This window comes from Haemaphysalis longicornis, unplaced genomic scaffold (assembly GCF_048455015.1).
Source record: "Haemaphysalis longicornis isolate Haplotype H1 unplaced genomic scaffold, Haemaphysalis longicornis Haplotype H1 scaffold_7, whole genome shotgun sequence".
NCBI lineage: Eukaryota > Metazoa > Arthropoda > Arachnida > Ixodida > Ixodidae > Haemaphysalis > Haemaphysalis longicornis.
In genome coordinates, this window is record NW_027526422.1 from 41,560,489 (window position 1) to 41,580,993 (window position 20,505).

At 49.6% G+C, this 20,505-nt stretch overlaps 1 protein-coding gene across 2 annotated transcripts in view; it reads right to left on the reverse strand.

Moving 5' to 3' along the window:
* LOC144145312 (uncharacterized) overlaps positions 1-5,140 on the reverse strand; it is a 71,622-nt gene extending 66,482 nt beyond the window's left edge. The window contains exon 1 of one of the 2 annotated variants that reach the window (XM_077676878.1): positions 4,944-5,140. In XM_077676878.1, coding sequence (XP_077533004.1) covers positions 4,944-4,965 — 22 coding nt within the window. In that variant the 5' untranslated portion in view covers positions 4,966-5,140. The remainder of the gene's footprint in view (positions 1-4,943) is intronic. The other variant, XM_077676879.1, reaches the window with a different exon arrangement.
* Between the last annotated feature and the right edge of the window lie 15,365 nt (positions 5,141-20,505).

Genomic DNA, 20,505 nt, shown 5'->3' on the forward strand with positions numbered 1-20,505 from the left:
CTTTCGACTGATCTAACGACAAGATGGGACGGCACAAACGACGGTAGCTACGGGACGCTTTTGCATGTAACATGCAGTCAGTCAGTGGTGTACACAAGATTTAATTTCGGGGGAAAAACAAAAACAAGAGGAAGAACATAAAAAGAGGAAAGAGCGTTAATAAACACAAAAGCTATTTCAACATACTAAAATAAGTCTACCCGCTTACACTGAGTGCGCTATAAACAACGCTACGATTGTTTCTCTTATTACCGAGAAGAAATACTGGTACTGGTTCGGGCGGCTTCTTCTTTTTTTTTTTTGCTCAGTTACGGTTCTACTAAATTATTTTTCCGAAATGGTCGCCGAATATAACCATGGTTCGTGAACCGTATCGTCAATGTAAATTCGTAAGCTAGGGGTTCCTAGCCGAGCACTACTCTTCGTTGCAAAGGCTGGCTGGCTGGCTTTCTGCTTCTTTTTGTAAGAACAGTAACCGGCACAGATAAAACATATCAAGGAAAAGTGAGCGGAATTCAGATAGGTCGGCAAAAATATAAGAATAAGAGTGCTTGGTTCTGCGGCCGGAGCTACTTCCCCGTGCTTAAAAAAAAGAAAAAAAAAAGTGTCCTGTGCTGCCGTAAAAAATGCACATGGTAAAAGGTCGTTATTGCGCTACAAAATTTCCACCTCTTATCGGCGCTGATTTTGAATCAACGCCATCTTTTGTCGGCTTTGCGCGTAATCGCAGTTTTACGCATCACGGAGCACAAATCGCTCTCGTTCGGTCCCAGAGTTTCATGGTAATCTGCCGCTAGCGGCGTTCCTCGCCTACTTGGCTTCGCTAGCCATATGGCTTCTTTTTTGTCTCAAAGCGAAAATCAACAAAAAAGGGTAACATTTTTTTCTTGTTCATCGTGCATGAAGCTTCTACATAATCACTGACAAATTAATCTTTTTTGGGGTTCAATCTTGTAATAACAAAACAAATTTGATGAACCTTCTACAGTAATATTGTTGCTTTTTTCAGCCAGAGCCAACTTTTCAGCCTAATCATGAGCCATGCCAAGGACAAGTGGAACGTGCCTGCCAGGTACATGACGGATTGCTCGCCGAAGCGTGGCTTCCATAGACAGTGGCGCCAGATTTTCCTCTAGTATATATTAGTATGAAACTCTGTGCTTCCGGCAATACGCGAGCACCGTCATGGTAACGGGTGCTCACCGTCGCCGCCGAAACGTATGCAGGACCTCTCCCACGCGCGGTCGTATTCCTCTGTAATTAGCATTTAAAGAGGTATGCTCCTTTTCGCAAGACATGCAAGCCGCTTTCGGATAAATTGCGTAGGCTGCAGCTCATTAGCGAGTCACAGCTGCGCGCAACACACCAACTTTTCAGCGCTTTTCATTTGCCCTATTGTATACCCAAAAGGGCTGAATTACGCTGCAGCTTCACAAAAACATGACCTGCTACTCGCTTTCCCTCTGCGTGGCCACAACACATTCCAGGAGTTAAAAGCGTTGGTTGCGCTGATGTATACATGGGATGATTGATTTATCCGTTGTTGTTAATACCTTTCGTAATACCGATTGGCTGCTCTGCGGACCGGTTAGTTGTCTGGAGCTGCTGAATGAGCTACATTTCAAAGGCACGCCGTTGCAACAAACTACTCTGCCGTCTCGTTTTGAACCATTATTCATTGTACTGGCGCGGTGACGACAACACAAAGTATATTGACATAAACTTAAGGAACGCAAAAAAAAAAAAAAAAAACTTTTAACGAGTCCTAGAGATGTCAAAGCTACATATCCAGAAGTCGTTGCAGGCAGAAGATGAGCGTACGGCGATGCATTTACGTAATGATTAGACCAGCATCTCAGCGCAGTCAGGGGTGTGTATGCGAGTAAGCGCTATAGCTGTTTTCCCAGAATGCGGGCTAGTTTTTAAACAAAATTGCGCAAACCACGCCTAATTCAAGAACCATATGTGCACGCAGATGTATTCTAGGGGCAGTGAAGGCCGCGTTATATTCCTCCTATGCCCCAGAAAAGAAGGTGTATAACAGAGTTGTGCACGAGGATAACGAGTTGAACCTGAACGCAAAATAACTTCGCCTGCACTTACAGTAATACGATGAGGGTAGCTTGAAACTACCCATCCTATGCCGATTACTTTAAAAATTCGCGCAATTCATGAAGGGCTTACACAATTACCGGAATTCTTAAAAGAAAAATGTTCCAGGCCTTCACTTATGAAAGCTTCAAGTGAAAGATCACCACTCACGCATTTGTATAAGCGAGGTAATTTGTAAATTTTGACGTGGATGAAGTATCGTTTAAAACTGCACTAAACAATGACCCTGTCCAGCTATCATGTTTGGGACATCCTGTTTATGGAATAACGTTCAGCATTGTTTCGCAAATGTCTTCCATAATTCCCTGTGAAGGTTAGCTGTGAGTACAAAATCTTGCTTTGTGCCGAACACCGCGTGTAGCGGTTCTACCCGCAGGTTCGCGAGAGATGGGAGCGTTAGGCCGTAACTCCTTGCTCAAAATCTTGTGAGGACTAACCACGCATAAAACAAGCCTAGAGGTGTGCACACAATTATCTATACAAGTATTTAAGAAAAAAACTCCGTCCATGCAAAATATTAGCTTCATAAAGCGGTTATGCCGGGCTCCGTTAGGGCAGTATACCCAATGGGCAAAAATAGTGAATAGCTTCGTATTTGATTTGGCCGAAGTTTGTTTTTTTCTGCTTCATTTACGCAGCATTTGGAAGCAATATTGTCGCAGGGATGTATGTCACGTGCTTATTGCGGTGCTATACCGCACTGTTTATGTGGTTACCAATTAAAATGAAAACGTATTATTGTGCCCAGTTTCGTCCTGTCGCCCCTGCTATTCAACCTGGCCCTCCTCCCGCTGCCAAGTCTACTCAAACAGATCGACGGCGTGGACCACGCGTTCTACGCCGACGACATTACGGTGTGGACGAGTCGCGCGGGATCCGAAGCCTGGACGGAGGAGGTCCTGCAGAGGGCGGCAACGACGGTCCACGAATACGCCAAGACCTGCGGGTTGTGCTGCGCACCCCAGAAGTCGGAGCTCCTCATCGTGCAGCCCAGAAGACGCAAGAACGATGCCGAGCCGAATGTGGTCGTTACCATCGACGGCGTAGACGTCAAGCCCACGCAGCAGCTGCGCATCCTCGGTCTCTTGCTACAACGAGACGGCAAGGCGACAGCGGCCATTGCTAAGATCAAGATGGCCTCCGAACAGGTCACCGGAATGATTCGACGCGTTGCGAACCGGAACAGAGGACTTAAAGAAGACGACGCCTTCCGCCTGGTCAGAGCGTTCATCGTGTCTCGCATCACCTACTCGGCCCCGTACCTCCAGCTAACGAAGGCGAACAGGAACACGCTAGACACGATCATAAGGAAAGCCACCAAGACTGCTATGGGCCTGCCCCAGTACTCGTCTACGCAGAAGCTGCTGGACATGGGGGCACATAATACGGTAGACGAGCTCATAGAGGCTCATCGTTCCAACCAGAGAGTGCGACTGAGCCAGACTGAGCACGGCCGAGCAGTCCTTCGGAAGATTGGTTGGCCCATCGAACCACAGATACCCAAGCACCCTCTACCTCCGCCGTGGAGGGAAGCGCTCAAGACCAAGCCCCTGCCGCGCAATATGCAGGCCGGCAGGAACGACGAGAGGCGTGCCGCGCGGGCACAGGCACTCGCCCGACAGCTCGAAGCAGACCCCCGGGTCCTCTACGTGGACGCCTCACTTCCCCAGCACAGCAGCAAAGCAGTGGCCGCCGTCACGACCATCGACAAGCTGGTGACCAGCGCGTCGCTACGGACGACGGATGCCAGCCAAGCAGAAGAGATGGCCATCGCTCTCGCCCTCACGCACGGAGACGTGCATACGATCGTCACTGATTCCAAGACGGCTTACGGCAACTACCGCAAGGGGATCGTCTCCCACGCGGCCATGGCAATTCTCGCAAAGCGCAGCCCACCGGGACGAGACGTAGAGCTCGTGTGGGTTCCGGCACACTCGACAGTGGAAGGCAACGCCCTCGCCGACCACTACGCCCGCGAACTAGCAGACCGGGCCGAGGACGAGTCGGAGCTACCGCACCCAGTCACGAGCTACCGCGAGATTACCACGCTGTACAGGAGCGCCAGGTGCAGGCTTCCCGTGCCGCACCAGCAACTCGACCGCAAGCAACAAACAATAGTGCGCCGCGCACAAGCGGGGTCACTGGCGCACCCAGCTTTATTGAACAAGATGTTCCCGGCAGAACACGACCCCATCTGCCCGTTCTGCAAAAAGACGGAAGGCACCCTGCCGCACATACTGGCGGAGTGTACTGAGCTCAAGAACCCTCTACCTTCCCTCCCCCTTCCCCTTCCCCCCCTACCCGAGCGATGGGAGATCTTGATGTCCAGCCCCGACCTGTCGACGCAGCAAGAGCTCGCGTCCAGGGGCCAGGAGCTATTGGACTCATATGGGACTCGTGACTAGGGTTCCACCCCGTCTGACGCCTGCGAGCGTCACCTGAAATGGGCTCAGCGAAAGTTGTTTCTCTCTCTCTCTCTCGCGTGTAAGCTGCCAATTTTTTTCTTTCTTCATCCTAAGAGAGTGCGCCAGACGAGTCATATGTTGAAGTGAGTTAGAAGCAACTCTGGCTACCTACTTTGTCTGACTGGCCCGTCGGAAGTACTTGGAGGTTAATGTGGAATGAAATGGATAATAAAATAGGTGGGTGTAGAAGCTTGAATCCGTGCTGTGCTAAAATAACAGCAGCAACAACAAAAACCAAACGGCACAAACGACGATAGCTACGGGACGCAAACGAAGTACGAGGTCGATAGCACAGCGTTGTGCGTGTATCACCGATCACACCGATCACAATACGACGAGGGGCGACGTTGTGTGTAGAGTACATACCACTGGACGCATCTCCGCGCATATCCAAGTGCCAATCGGTCGGGGCGTGCTGTGTGTCCGCCCCTGTGGCTGTTCGGCTAGTACAAGTCAAAAGAAAGCTCTCGAGTTCGACCGTTACAAAGCGGCGCAGCCGAGGGCTCCACGATGTGACGACAGCTCCGCTGAAAGGTTAAAAACGAGGCGACGTCGCCGACAAACGGCCAGAGCAGCTTTTTGCTTTGTCTCTCCTCCTTTCAGGCGATTCTTCTCAGCTCTACGTCAAGCACAGCTGCGAAAAAGCGCTGGCCGAAGTGAAGGCTCGAAGGTCGCGAACTTTTTTTTTTTCTTATCCCTTCTCTCTCACGTGAGCACGCACTCCTCTTTCCTTTCAGGTGTTTTCTTTTTGTATTTTCAAGTACTCTGTTTTCGTGTGTTTGGTGGCTCTTCGCGCTAAGCATGTGCCATACGAGTGGCTGCACGCTCCTCGCCACTTTTCGAGAAAAATTAGGCATGCGGCAAGGCGACGCAAAACTGCGTTCGAGAGAGCCGCATTTCTAATCGAGAAGGCGGAACGCGTTGGATGAGGAATTCGTGGAACAGCTGCTCTCGGTGACACTGCCGTCACGACTATAATGTCGGCTGTCAAAGGGCCGCCGGAAGTGGTGCGAGTGATGTCGTGTACGTGCATGGCTTCACCCGCCGGCATTCGGCACCGCTAATTGCTAGGACAGGCTCTCGCGCACAGGCGGACGACGCCATCCTGATGTACGTTCGTTACCTTGTGTGCCTTTGAGCCACATTCTGCAGTGCTTACCCTGTCACCGAGGGTACATGCCATGGGGACAGGCACGACACCTGAGGGAACATGACAGGGGAAAGGGAATAAATGTGTCTCCAACAGCCTATCGGCGCACAGTGAGCGGAAGTTCTCTCCTCTGGTTGCGCGAAGTCAGCTACAGCAACTCCGCACAGTCGCAACTGCTAGGACATTAACCGCATAGCCACTGGGCAGCATTAATGTAAATTGCATCATTCGCGTCGGCGGTCGTGTTCACAATGTTTTCACGGCGGCCGTATTGCACTTCTTGCACATCGTTTTGGTTCCGTCACGATATTCTCAGTGATTTCCCTTTATTTTTCGCCAATATAGCGGTCGAAGCGTTGAATCCTTTTGACATTTGCTGGTGACGTCAAAGGTTGTGGCGTTGTTGATTTAGAAACAAGTTTTCCTTCGAGGAGCCATGAAGGCAAAAGACAAGTTTGGTTCATTAAAAATATTGCTTCGTTAGAATTACACTGACACCACTTTTAACGCACACTTCACTCAAATAAGCTATATTGACGTCAATTTTGACCTGCAGAAATGTGTTTCTCTTGCCAGCCTCAGCTACCGTCTTAACTTTTATAGTACGTACGTGCCAAGTGTTTTTATATCTTTTATACGCAATACTATTTGATACTTTGGTGGCGATCTTTACGAGTGAAGCATTAAATTACACTGCATGTCGCCATAGCTATATGTGCATCACGTCACTGATTGCTTACGTCGTGCTTACGCAAAAAAAAAAAAAACATGGAGAATTGCCTGGGAATTTGTGCAGTCGAGCATAGCCCCAGGTGCAAATACGGTCAAAAACAAAGCAACGGCGGAGTGAAGAGTATGCTAGCGCCATCTGGGCGGTTTGACGGCAAGCAAGGCTGCAGAGGCGAATGGCTCAGTGGAAGTTTGTTTGTATACAGTCAAACCAGGTTATAACGAACCCGGATAGAGCGAATTATGCTATATATCGAACAAAAATATTTCAGTTACGGAAATACATGGGAAACATATTCCTTGTAACGAAGTTCACATCCGATATATCGAACTCTGCTCGCCTAGAATGGCCGCCGAAATGCATGGCCTCGCAGCGGCGATTGAGATGTGTATTGGCCGCGACCACGTATCAAGAGTTGCGACTGAGACATTGCGTCTCGCACGGAGCGACGTGACGCCCGACACTGTCCGTAACTGTTTCCGACGCGCGGGACTCACGACGGAACCCGCGCAGTCAGTGAGTCCGGACCAAGACACCAGCATCGGTGAACTGTGGGAAGAGCTCCCCCACGTTCCCTATGATGTCGCGAGTGAAAGCCGTCCGACGCTTATAATGAAGCCCTTTCGGCAGTCGATGTGCTCCGCCAATGCTTCTTAGATTTTGGAGGACGCGGACTCGAACTGATGCAAACAATGTTTCGTGTAGAGAATTTTATGCTAGTTGAAGCCGCCAAAACGAAAGTGAAAACAAAAATCACCGCTTTTTTCTTTGCAAAGTAGACAGTTCAGGCGGAAAGTAGCTTTATTTGCAATAAATAGATTATGTTGGGTATGGTAATGGCTATTTTAATGTGTTTGTTTCTGCATGCGGGGATTGTGGAGTTGGGGAGGAGGAGGGGGGTGGGGGGCTCCCGCGGATTGCAAACTTGCAACGATAAGTTCGTTATAGGCGGGTTCGGCTATATCGAACTATTGGATATATCGAACTAATCGCGGTGCATATTGGAATTCGCTATAAACGGGTTTGACTGTACGCGCCGTTATGACTTCATTGTATACGTCACCAAAACACACGATTTGGCGGGAGAATAAAAATTTTAACCTAAATTGCTTAAGTTCTCATTGAATACGGCATCATTTGCTGCCACGCTAGCGCTGGAGAAACTATAAAACACAAAATTTTTTGAATAAGACAAACTTGTATTTTGTCTTCATGGCTCCTTTCAAGTGGTCTTTTATCCCCGCTATTTCCCACCGCAATTCTTCCGTAATTTGCGGCAACTTACCTGGAGGTATGGTGTGACCATGCCGACTGCTATGGAGACGTACGATAGTGGGGCTTTTCGATTTACAGTCTCGGATTCACCGCGGACTCCCCGAGAAGCAGTCCAGCATTCGATTTTCCCATGTATCCATGGCTTCATGGAATCCTCGGACTACTCGCGGACTATCCGCGGTGAGTCCGAGACTCTAAATCGAAGAGCCCTAGCGACTTGCCGCGGTGAGGGTCGTGGTTTATTACGACGACGTTGCACTTGGGTTCTGCGCCTATGGCGTGACATAGGGATCGTAACCTTAGTCGTGCATGAAACGGATGCTGGTTTGTTGAGTGTGCACGTGGTGCGAGACACGTGTGGAATTTTCTCGCGACCACCACGCCAGACACTGGATAGACGGCGTCTCTTGTTGGCTGTGAATGCAGCGGAAACAAGGCTGTTGTGGTAGTGACGGTCGTTTTTTTTTGCATGAAATACAGTTTTAGCAGCAGAGCTGTTTAAGCTTTTAGTTCATCCGTATAGCGTCACCAGAAAACAATACTAAACAAAAAAATTCCCCGCATTTCCCCGAGGGGAAGAATGTGAAAGTGCGAATGCAGGAGTTGAATTTGCGCGGTTCGGTAATGTTCGCGAAAGAGAGATCACACACACACACAACTACAAAGAAAGAAAGATGCATTTATTCACAGACACCTATTTGTGTTGTCGTTGTACTTGATTGCTAGAGCGGATCTCAGCTTTGAAATTTCGTGTCAGTACTCCTTTAAGCGGGTGCATTAGCCCTTCTCACGCCCGATTCCTGGCCAATCCCCCACGTGGGTATGTGCCATTTCAGCGGCCAGTCAGCGCGCGCCCATCTCCCCCCGTTGCCAAGGAAGACGAGGAGATTCCTGGCCAATCCCCCACGTGGGTATGTGCCATGTCAGCGGCCAGGCAGCGCGCGCCCATCTCCCCCCGTTGCCAAGGAAGACGAGGAGCGCGCGCACCCGCTGCTGTTGCTATGCGGACGGCGGCGGAATGCGGACGGCGGCGGACGCTTCAGGCTCGCTTAAGAAGTGCATTCGCACTTAAAAGAACGGGCGCACGTAAGCGGGCGCCCCGTGAGGAGCGCCCGGCGTCGGCCCGCTCGACCCACTCTGCCCAGCATTCGTGGCCTGATCTCACGCGTGCTCTCCAACTTGCCAGTTCACGTGCGTTCATGCCTGAAGTGGGGAACACAGACACGGATTTCGCGCTACAGTCGCCGATTTTGCGAAGCCGGTTGCTGCGGGTTCTAGCGCGTGCTAAGGCGCTCCACTTAGGGAGAGATGTGAAAGCCTGCGGGCAAAACTATGCGGGCCTGCCAGTCATGGAGAACTCTCAGCGGCAAGTGCAGAAATCCATGTGAGGAGCAACATCCGGGTTGGTTTGTTGCACATCACATGAATTTCAAATGAAACGCGAAGTAAATTACATAAGTGCTTTATTTGTACAGCGCCCACTTCAGTCTTCGTATATTTCATCGTGCGCCGCCGCAATTAAATGCTTCGTCGAGCGCTCCCTCGCTGTTGAAGATTTGCACTACTACTTAGTGTTCTTCTGAGTGAGTACATTCTCGCCTGGCAGTGCAACGCGCTTCCTCATAAGCCGTCTCTTCTCTGGGAGTCCGGATCTTTGGTCGCCCCACACCCCATGGGCGCGGCACTGAGTCCGAGAGAGTTCTGCCGCCGCCGCTGCGGCGATTCCGAGTTATATGAGCGCAGGTGGTTGTCCCTAGCAACGCCGAGCGAGTTACGTCAGGAGCAGACGACAGTCGTTTCCTGGCCAATCCCCCATGGGGGTATTCTTTTCCATTTTGCGAGACCCTCACGTGGCGCGAGCCCCCGCGCAAGCTTGGATGTGTATCTGAGACTAGGTGCCTCATCTATTAGCTTTTATTCTTTTCCTGTTCAAAAGGCCCATTCTTTTGTTTCAGCCGCAACTTAATAATTTGTTACCAATTCTGGCTTATGACTATATGCTCCATCTTCATTCAGGTGCTGTAGTTTCTCCTTTACAGTTTTGTGCAGCGGGCGCATTATATGTCTGGCCAATCCCCTACGGGGGTACGTGCGCTCGACATTTTCTTATTTTTTTCTGGGTATGAGCGGCGCAACCAAGAGTTTTTTTTTTTTAACTCTGTTGTTAAAAACAATACTGCGATTGGCCGCTAGGACGACTCCATCATTACGCCGAGTTTCATTTACTTGTCATAATTGTTTTCTTTACACAGAAGTTGTAAACGTCACAGAATTCCCGGCCGCTGTGAATACATGGCCGCCCACGGAGGGAGTATGGTTACAGAAAACGACTGCAACTCTTGTTTTGTCGACACTATCCCGAATAAAGTATGACAATTAGCCGCTAAGAAGACTAACATTACGCAGAATTTTTCCTACTTTTCATAATTACGTACTTCACAGTGAAGTTGTAAATATTGACATTCCAGTCTGCTGTTAATACATGGTCTTTTACGAGAGGGAAAAGAACGGGTTCGCGTTTGTGGGCTAAAATGAAAATTTAGTACTGCCATAAGGACGCTGGTATTGCCAAGTTTCATTAAAGGAGTACTGACAGGAAATTTCAAAGCTCAGATAACTATATAAAACGCTTCCTTTGTAAATGGAGATACACTCTCGGATGTTCAAACCGTAACCGGTCAGTAGAACATATTTTAAATGAATTTTAATCCTTGCGTGCACGAGAAAGCTCATCCGCGCCATCGAGTAAGCTCATGACGTCATCTGCGCTTCGACCCAAACGGACGTCAGGGCTGTCGTGACGTATGGAGGCGGCTGCGATGCTGTTGGCTCGGGCTTTCCCGCCTGGTGCATCACGTCACAGTTTTTGGGTCTGACGTCACGAGGGACTGCGGCCGGTCGGGAACAGTGACCGTGAACAGTGACGTCAAGTGCGCCATGGCGGCTAACCTTGGTGTTCGCTTTACCGAAACCGAAACGGTCACGAATAAACGGAGCTGTAAGTAATTATTGATGCTGCGTTAGACAATCTAATGTGCCATTATATGATTAGTGGGTTCGTAGGCACCTATAGCCGCGAAAAAAAAAAACGGAACACAAGAATTTCGTGTCAGTGCTCCTTTAAGGTATTTAACTGCCTATGTGCTCAATCCAAAATAGCAAACGTCTTTTGGTTGGTGTCTTTCTTGGACTGCGCCCAGCTTCGCTCGCCATCCGTCTTTGCAGGGCAGTGTATTTTAACAGCGGAGCTGTTGCAGGTCCAGCCTTTCCGTCCGTCTGCTGAAGGCCGTGCGTCACGCAAGGGTAGGAGCAGGTCTCCAGACCCTTCGGCTGCCTCTCAGAAACCCGTTCTTAGACCCAGAGAGGCCAGTTGTCTCGCAGAGGCGGGTTCCTCACCTACCCGCTAGGGGAGGGAGAACGAGCCTCCCGTCACTGACGTTTAGATGCCGATTTCTTTGCGCGAACCGTAGAATTTGCGCGGCGACGGCGCTGCTGTTCTCCGGCGAGCGCCAATTCACATTCACGCCGGCACAAGAGAACCGCAGCTCCGTTGTTTCAGCAGATTTCACAATGGGTGGATCTGGGTTTAATTTTTAGCATGCTTTTTTGCGAAGCGTCCACGTGACCTTTTAAGAGATCAGCAATACGACGTTCTATTCGCTCCAGGGTGTCTGCGTGGTACGAAATTTAGCGGCATAAGCATGCTATAATTGCGGGAGAGAGAAAACGAGGTCGCACACCCCCTCCCCCCGCCCTCAGCGTACGCCAAAGCGAACTTTGCTTTTCTGTTGCGTCCGTCCGATACGCCGTTGCACATGGAATAATGTCCTACTCTAGCTCGTGCTTGCAGAGAAGCCACACGCTGGCATTTACTCTTTAAGTCCACTTGTTGAGTTCGCGTCCTTTGGTAGGCACTTCAGACAGAGACACAGCACTTGTCAAACGTTCTCGGGTATCTTTTACAATCCTTTTGATTACCGTAAGTCAATGCACCCTAAAAATGTTGGACATATTGTTGCAGCAAAAGCAGAAAAGATATAAAAATATAGACTAAGGCGTTTGAGTTAAACTTTAGCAGCCGTAAAAGGCCGATAATCGCGACATTTAAGGACAAGAAAAAAAATAAGTCCCTAATGTGAGCTCGCGGCTGGGGTCGCTTAGGAGCTGAGATGGGCTTGTTGGTGGCCCCAGTCGTAGAGCGTCTTGCCGATGGCGTTCACGGTGAGAATAACCATGCCGACGAGCACCGTCTTCAAGGCGAGGCCGAGCACGAGCTGCACACGAAGCAAGAATAAGTCACAACAGGTAGACGTTCGATCCCCTCTGATACCTACAAATAGCGTTCAGAACCGCTATAAGCTCTATGGTCACGCATAGGTAATGTGTAAGAGACAATAGACATCTATTCTGCTTACGCGAAGTTTGGCAGCCTTAAGACGAGGAGTACCCTCAAAACAATGCGGAGTCCGCCTAAACTACAAACATTTCCGTGAATGAAGGAAGGAATATTATTACATTAAAGAGAAGTCACCAAGCCGAGAGCTTCAGAAGGCTTAATGGCCCTTTAAAGACGCCTGGGCACCCCTTGCGTAGGTACAGTCTTTGTCAAAATTTTGTAGGCCACGGCGACCGGAGCAGGCCGGAGCAGGCGCGCGGCAGAGCAGGGGCGCTGTGGCTGCCGCTATTGGCTGGTAGCACGGCTAAAGAGAGCAAGGTAATCTTAAGCTCTCTTGCCTATACGTAAAGTGGCTGGCGCGACAAGTGCGAAATACAGTGAACTAGCGCGCGAAGTGCCTGCGCTGAAGCAAAATTCCCGCTCTTAGAAAGCGGTCGCGCTCTGCTCTTATCGCGCCAACCACACTACGTAGGCAAGAGAGCGCAAGTTCTCCTCACTCTCCTTAGCCGCGATACCAGCCAATAGCGGCAGCCGCAGCGCCCCTGCTCTGCCGCGCGCCTGCTCCGGCCGCGGTCGACTTGGCCTACAAAATTTTGACAAAGACCGTACATGCCGCCTCATAGCCTTATGAGCACAATCGGCGCACTGCTCCACAGCCATCACTACCTCGCTTCATCGTTCTCCAGAATTCATCGATAGCGAGGTGGCTGTGCACTTGATGCGTGCGTCAAATTTATGCTATTCAGTCATGTCGCCCTTCCCATTCCAGATAAAGGCGTCGCGTTGCCGTGAAACCTCCAGGTACTAAATAGAGCGGCGGAACGGGAGCGAACATATATGCGTAAAGAGACCCTCCCTGACAGCGGTTCCTCATGCTACTCCTTTTTTATAGTGACACACTACATGCCACTATGCACGTCTTTCTTTACAATGAACTGAGCACCACACCTGCGCACCTGCGGTTCCCATTCAATATTTTTTGTGTCACATGTAAAAAAAGGACGAGGAAGTGAAATCTGCAGTTTGTGGTACGCAATCACAAAGAATGGGAGTGTAAAGAGATGAGAACGTGAACTAGCAGGTGGTGCTATGTATAGTCACTAAGATTGGTATTGTCGTACCCGCTGCGCAGTATGAATTCGATCAATCACGGACTTGTGAACAAAAAAAATGGGTGTGTGTATCTTTTTTAAAAAGAACCATGTAGCTGATGACTCACACAGAACAGAGGGGTTCTTCTGCGTGCACACATCCTCGCCCTTTTCTCCGCTTGACATTGGGATGAGGCACTGACACAGCGATTGCTCGACGCTCCCGAGCTATTATCTCTGGGGAATATGTTGCGGAATGTGTATTATTGACTGGGTTTTAATTCGGCCCGTACGGAACATGGACACGTACAGCTGACATGCAAAATCACGCAAACCACGCATGACTCTCTCTCTCTCTCTCTCTCTCTCTCTCTCTCTCTCTCTCTCTCTCTCTCTCGAAAGAGAAATATACTCGGGAATAAGTTAAGAACGGCAATAGCTGATGTACGGTATCATTTTTTTTCTCTCTGGTATCACTCCGCCGAAGCGACAGACCCGGATGTCAACAGGCGCGTGCGCTTTGAAAGAAGATTGATATGAATGCGTGATATCGTCTGACTTTTCACACGTAGTTTGTTTGTCATCGCTGCCGTAGTTTATGAACATATTAAGCCCAACAATGTTCAAAATATTCCCAGTAACGCCCTACTTGCGCCGCGCGTAGTAACATCCGGCGGCGGTGATGAAGCACACAGGCAACTTACGTTGTCGTTCTTAAGTTGTACCCGAGTATAGTTAAAGATCCATTGGTGGACCTTCGAGAATTCGTGAGCATCTCGTCCTTCTCCCTCGCTAATCTGGGGTTCGGCCCGATGCGCACGCTTTGCAACGGACTCCTGTTTTCCCGCCCTGAAATGGCTGCACACTCCGTTCTACAGTGCGTGCAGGCGGTGGCGGGAGTCACGGGGCCTGTAGAGTCTCTTTGAAAAAAGAAGGAAAACACTAGACTTGATTGATTGTAGAGTTTAACGCACCGACGCAACGCAGGCGATGAGGCGCGCCGTAGTGGAGGGCTCCGCATTAATTTTGACCACCTGGGGGTCTTTGACGCGCGCCGAAATCTCGTACACACGGGTGTTTTTGCTTTTCGCCTCCATCAGAAAAGCGGCCGCCGCAAAACACTAGACGCACGACACACGACACACGACACACGTAGAATAGATGGGACGAGCGAGGCATTATTGTCTATTCTTCCTCTGTCGTGTGTCTGTCTTTTGAGCTATTTTTTTTGTCAAAAAATCATGAATTAACTTTCCCAACAGCAAATTTTTTAAGTAAGGTGGTAAGTTGGGTGAGTTGGTTACTAACTTGGGAAATCATCGTAGTAGCGAACATTAAACAGAGACAAAAGTAAAAGCGGTGACGAAACACACGCTCAGCGTGTGTTTCGTCGCCTCTTTTACATTTGTCTCTGTTTAATGTTCGCTACTACGATGATTTCCCAAGTTTTTTAAGCTCATGTAGACGGCGCAAAGGGAGGAAATGCGCCGCGGTTCGACTGGACGTCACCCTGTCAACATGGCATGCACCGATGGGAACGCAGCTCTTTTTTCTTGAAGGCAGTATCTTCATGCGCTCTCTGCACTCTGTCGTCGATCCTGCGGTCTTCTGTAGCTCTCTCTATCGACAGATCGACGCGGCTCTGCGCAGCAACGCGAAAAGTTTGCCGACATGTCCAGTCTATGCTGACACAATACTAAGAAATTCACTACCCCTTCAAATGCCCGTCTTGCGTTTCCCACCAGATTCTTGCACGGCCATTAGATTCTTTGAGCTAGTTGCGTTGCAGCCAGCTCGAAGAACTTGAAGTTTTATTATTCGGGCGAAGACTGCGGCCACTGCCCACGGCCTATATCAGAATATAGGATGGCCATCCACACATGGGGTGGAGTGCATTCGGCAGGCATTCTCGGATAATGAATGGCAGCCTACCATTGTCCCTGAAGAGGAAAGTGTAAGCAGCTGCATCTTACCGGTACTCCCCTACGTGGCAGAAACTTGGAGGCTCATTAAAGGGTTCAACTTAAATTGAGGGCGACTCAGCGAGCTATGGAACGGAAGATGATAGGTGTAACATTAAGGGACAAGAAGAGAGTGGAGTTGGTCAGGGAACAAACACGTGTTAAGGACATATGCGTTCAAGAGGACTGTGATTTGGGCGAGTTGGTGAAAGTTCATGATTGACAATCCAGCGCGCGAAAACACGGCACAAAAAGAACGAGAGTTAGACAGGACAGCGCATGCAGCGCTGTCCTGTCTAACTCTCGTTCTTTTTGTGCCGTGTTTTCGCGCGCTGGATTGTCAATCATGACATATTCGTAGAAATCAAGAAGAAGAAATGGACGTGGGCAGGGCCTGCAATGCGAAGGCAAGATAACCATTGGCCAATAAGGGTAACAGAGTGGATCCCTAGAGAAGACAAGCACGGCAGGGGGCGGCAGAAAGTTAGATGGGCAGATGAGATGAAGAAGTTTGCGAGGATAAATTGGTTGCAGTTAGCACAGGACCGGGATACTTGGAGATCCATGGGAGGAGCATTTGCCCTGCAGTGGGCGTAGACAGGCTGATGATGATGACCCACACTTTTTGACCCAACTCCCTTGAGCAACCACAAGCGGTGAGCGCGTTTTCAATCGATCTAAACGATCTGTACTATACTCGCTGCCGCACGCCTCCATTTGTCAAGCTGTCGAAGAGGGCATAGACTGCGTAGGTACCATCCGATTCCAGAATGAGTGCCGCATTAGTAGGTGGCTTTATTGAGTTTCTCTCATTTTACCTGAGCTCCACGTTCGTAAAGTTCGAAGATCGCCTCTACATCCAGAAAAAAAAAATGTTTGCATCGGCTCCGTTATCACTCCTATAGCTCTAAAACACAGCGCGGCGGTAAAGGTGTTTCTCTTCGTCGACAACTTCCTCTTCATTTGCAAGGTATCTGAGAAAAGGTAGTCACGGGAGGTTGATGACCTTGTGGGATTGTATGCCCTAAACCTTAGCTACTTCATTGCTAACAAAGGACGTGCCCACAAGTGACGGACTTCAGTTCTTGGATTTGAGGTTGTACTTGAATGCTGCGCACCTGTATTGGAGCTATGCCGCCGATCTCAATAAGGTTTCATGCCATTCATGTCTGCGCATTCAAAGCTTGTTAAGCGAGGAGTGGCTACTTCTGCCTTGAAAAACTCGCTGTGAAGATCGTGCTATCATCGCGTCCAAAGAAGGCTTGACTCCCAAACAAGCTGTCTGCGTAAGGCTTCGGTTTTCCTGATTCACTCCTCTGCAGCGTGGGCTACAAACTCTTGAAAGACTTAAAACCACCACGGAAACAGACAAAAGTGGCTGCAGCTTGGCTAAGCTAACCTTGGATATGAAAAGCAAAAGCTTGGCTTAGTCTGGTTGAGTCTTGGTTTTGCTTGGTTAATCTTTGCTGTAGCTGTATTGTCGACCACGACTCAAAGCCGTTCGGTCCCGTGCAACTCTCACAGGAGGAGGCCCGTCCTCGCTTTCATTCAAGGCGATCGCGACGTTCCTCTTCGCCGGGCGCAAGAAGAGCCACGTAGCCCGAGACAACTCAGCGGCGCATACGTGGGAGGCTGTGGAGTTGGTCGGTTGGCTATCAGCTGAGCGCCCGCAACCGCTGCGGCTGCCGCCGCTAGTTGAGCAGAACGACTGAAGACTGGGCCTTGTGCGCAGCGCCGAATGCGGGCCCAGCCAGTCACGTGATGCGCTTCAAGGGTTGTGTTGCAGGGGGTGTGTCTGCGGTCAAAAGGTTAACTTGCGTATTTGCTTTAAAAAGAATATAGGCGTCATAACCTAAACCCATGGTGTGAGACAATTGGGCTCAAGAAAATAGTGGGGCGGTCGGGTGTAGACATTGTTTTTTCGGCCCCTGACAAATTAAGTAGCCTTTGCCAAAAAGTGAACAGTGAAGAGGTTCAGCGGCTAACAGGTCTGCGAAGAAACATGCAAAGCCCTTCTTTCAATGCCAGGAAGTGGTTATCTAGGCGATACCGTTGTGATGTAAGTGGTCGTACGTGGGGCAAACGAGGCGATGCCTCAATGATCGCCTTCGGGAGCACGCGTCCGATGTGAAAATGTGTCCTGCGCACGTTGCCAAATGTCCAAGTTCCTCGCCTCCGTTTGAGCAGTGCCACGTGTTGGCCAGGTATCGAGAAAAGTTGCGGCGAGAGATAAGAGGAGCCTGGGGAATCCACACCCGGAAACAGATTACATCAGCGCACCCTCCCTTGACCTCACAGGGGTAAGAAATTGACCTTCTTGGTGGTTAGGAGAGATTGTGTGCGCTCTCTGATATAAGATTTGCTGGCTGCTACACGTGTCAGTAGTACATATTACTGTGCCTTAGATATTTTAACAGCTGAGCCTTTTCCGTCCGTCGCACACAAAAAAAGAAAAACAACCTCAAAGCCTCAAGAAAAAACTGTGGTTAGGGAAATCCCGGGAATCGAACCCGGAACGTTTACGCAGTAAAACCGGCAACCTAACTGTTGAAACTTTATTATCATCACTGCACCGGTGAGATTATCATAATCGGTTTCCGTCATCGTGTGGGAGCAGCTCTAGCTCTAGCGGCGTCGTCTTCCTCGTACCGCCATATTGTAAATAGAAGCACCGTCGCATCGCCAGGACGTCGCGGCCCTTGGTCTCAACTATTTCACACTAAACACTGAACCACCAAGAAGGCCCAAAGGGGACGGCGTTAGCAGGAACAATCACATGTCCAGCCAATCAGAAAGAGAAAAAATCCCGGGCCATCTCCACTAACGTGAAACCTGGGGAGGAGGGGAGCATGTAGTGTACAAATGTATTCTTTGCGCTTTGGCGTTTTTGCCAACGGAGATGATACCGTTGGGGGGTAGAGGTATACCGCTTTGCTGTAAAAGTCTCGTGTCTTTGAAGCACGAAGCGTTCTAGCACGAGGCGTAAACGAGCGTCTCGGTGTGTTTTCAATGCGCGTTACGAAGCGTTCTAGCGCGAGGCGTAAACGAGTGCCCCGGTGTTTTAATACCGTTACTACATGGGACGACGATAAAGACGACGACAGGAGATGCAGACAGACAGAGCCCCTAAGGGGCTTCGCCCCTAAAAGAAAACGCTTTCCGTGGTCGGAATCGTACCAGGGTGTTTCGCGTTATGAAACTGGCGTCTATCCGATTGAGCTACCATTGCATTGCGAGCATACAGCATTTCCTTTGGGTTCGTAGCGTGGGCGTTCGCTTTGGACTTTGCCGCGGATTCCAGAGCGCGCGCTAATGCGGTCCACTTTGGGAGAGAGATGTGAAAGCCTGCGGACGAAACGATCCGGGCCTGCCAGTCATGAAGAACTTCCTGCAGCAAGCTCGGAAAGCCGTGTGAGGTGCAACCACCGGGTCTCCGACGAAGGGAGAGGGGCCGCCAGCTCTGCTGTTCCTCCAGCCTTGCACCGCTACTGCCAGCTGCACCAAAATTTTATTTAAGATTTTATTGTGTTTTTTATTGATTTGGTATTTTTCTCATTCCTAGAGTAGCGGATGTCACGTGCATTTTGTTTTTCCTATTTATTGCGTGTTCAGCGACAATAAACGTCAGTTGTTAGTCAGCTCCGTGTCTGTGTGCCCTTCCTGTCGCCTTGTTTTTCGCGCTGCTCATCGCTCCGTTCCCTTCCCCTATTTTCTCAATAAACGTTAACCACGCCAAATGACTGCTTCTGGAAAGCAGCTGCCAAGCACAAGCAGCTGCCAAGCACAAGCACAAATGCCAAACACACTGGAGGTCGTTTAAAAACGCGTGAGGTCATAAAAACAATTACGAACAGGTTTTCATCGCGATGTGGGCTGAACGTTTTCAGTAAAGTGGAGTTCATTTAACTGACATGATATTTGGCTCTAACGTTCACAGGGGAATTAAAAAGGCGTTACGAAGGTCACGTCATCCAAAAATGTAGTATTGGATTTTGTGGCTGTGGTTGTTAGGCTGTAGATAGCCGCCTTTCCTTGCACAGCTTTGATGTGGCGTAAAGGGTTTAGAAAAAGGCTTAGCGTGTGCTACAGTTTTCTCTCTTCATAGCAGTTGAAAAATTACTAGGCTGGCATGACTTACAGAAAAGGCATGACTTACAGAAAAGGTAGACATTAATGATCCATCGAAGGACGCAGACAGTGTTTGTATACGTCATTTATATGCTTTCTTGTTTTCTTTATCATGTTTTCTTTACCTATGTTTTCGTTATCATTCATATTGTCACCAAAAGACGAAGACTGTATACTAAGAGAAATCCTGTGCATCGGGTTGTCGTACCCAGCACCTCCACCAAAGTGATACATGGCGAAGAACAGGTGACACGAACCATTAAGCGATGAAGCGACGTATTTGCACGATGAGACGAACTATTTAGAAGCGGCCATAACGGATACCGTGCTAACTACCCCCGCACACAGCTTCCTAGGCGTCGATTGTCGGCACCACAGCGGTATATGCCCTACTGCCCCTTCTTCGTCTCTTCTGACATAGCCAAGTGACGCGTGCAGCAAGTTCGCGTTTGGGGGTAACTAGCGTCACTAAATAATGTCTTTGAGAGTATCGGCACTCTTTTCTCTCACTGTTATGTGCCGTCAGGATTTTCATTGGTCGGTCGGCACCACGTGATATTTGTTTACATATTGGCGCAGCCATTTTGTTTCTGGGAGCCCCCCCCCCCCCCCCCCTCTCTCTCTCTCTCTCTCTCTCTCTCTCTCTCTCTCTCTCTCTCTCTCTCTCTCTCTCTCTCTCTCTCTCTCTCTCTCTCTCTCTCTCTCTCTCTCTCTCTCTCTCTCTTTGCTGCGCGGACGCTACAGCGGCCCGTCACACTTTGCCCGTCGCAACCGGCGGCGGTTTCGTTGGAAGAGATGGCAACGCTGCAAGCCAGACACAAAATGGCCCCCAGACGCTTCCAGTTGCACGAAGTAGCGATACTCTTAAGCGTGGCTTATTTAGTGAGGCTAGGGGTAACCCTAGGCTTTGCTATTAACAGGAGCGGTGGTGGGGAATGGTCTTGATCAAAAAGTGCTCGAGCTCCCAGAGAGAGCCACGCGCACGCGATTTAGTAATGATAATGCGTTCCGGGTAGCACTCGTTCGTCGTCGTCGTCGTCTTGGCTGCGGGGTTCAACATCAGAAGTTTCTGTTTCTTGACACGCTTGTTGCCTTCGCGATATTTGACCTTTGGCATTGCAAAATCACGCGACAATATGTTTTCCTTAATATCTAGATCATTAATTTTAATTTTTCAATAAAAATGGTATCATTGTA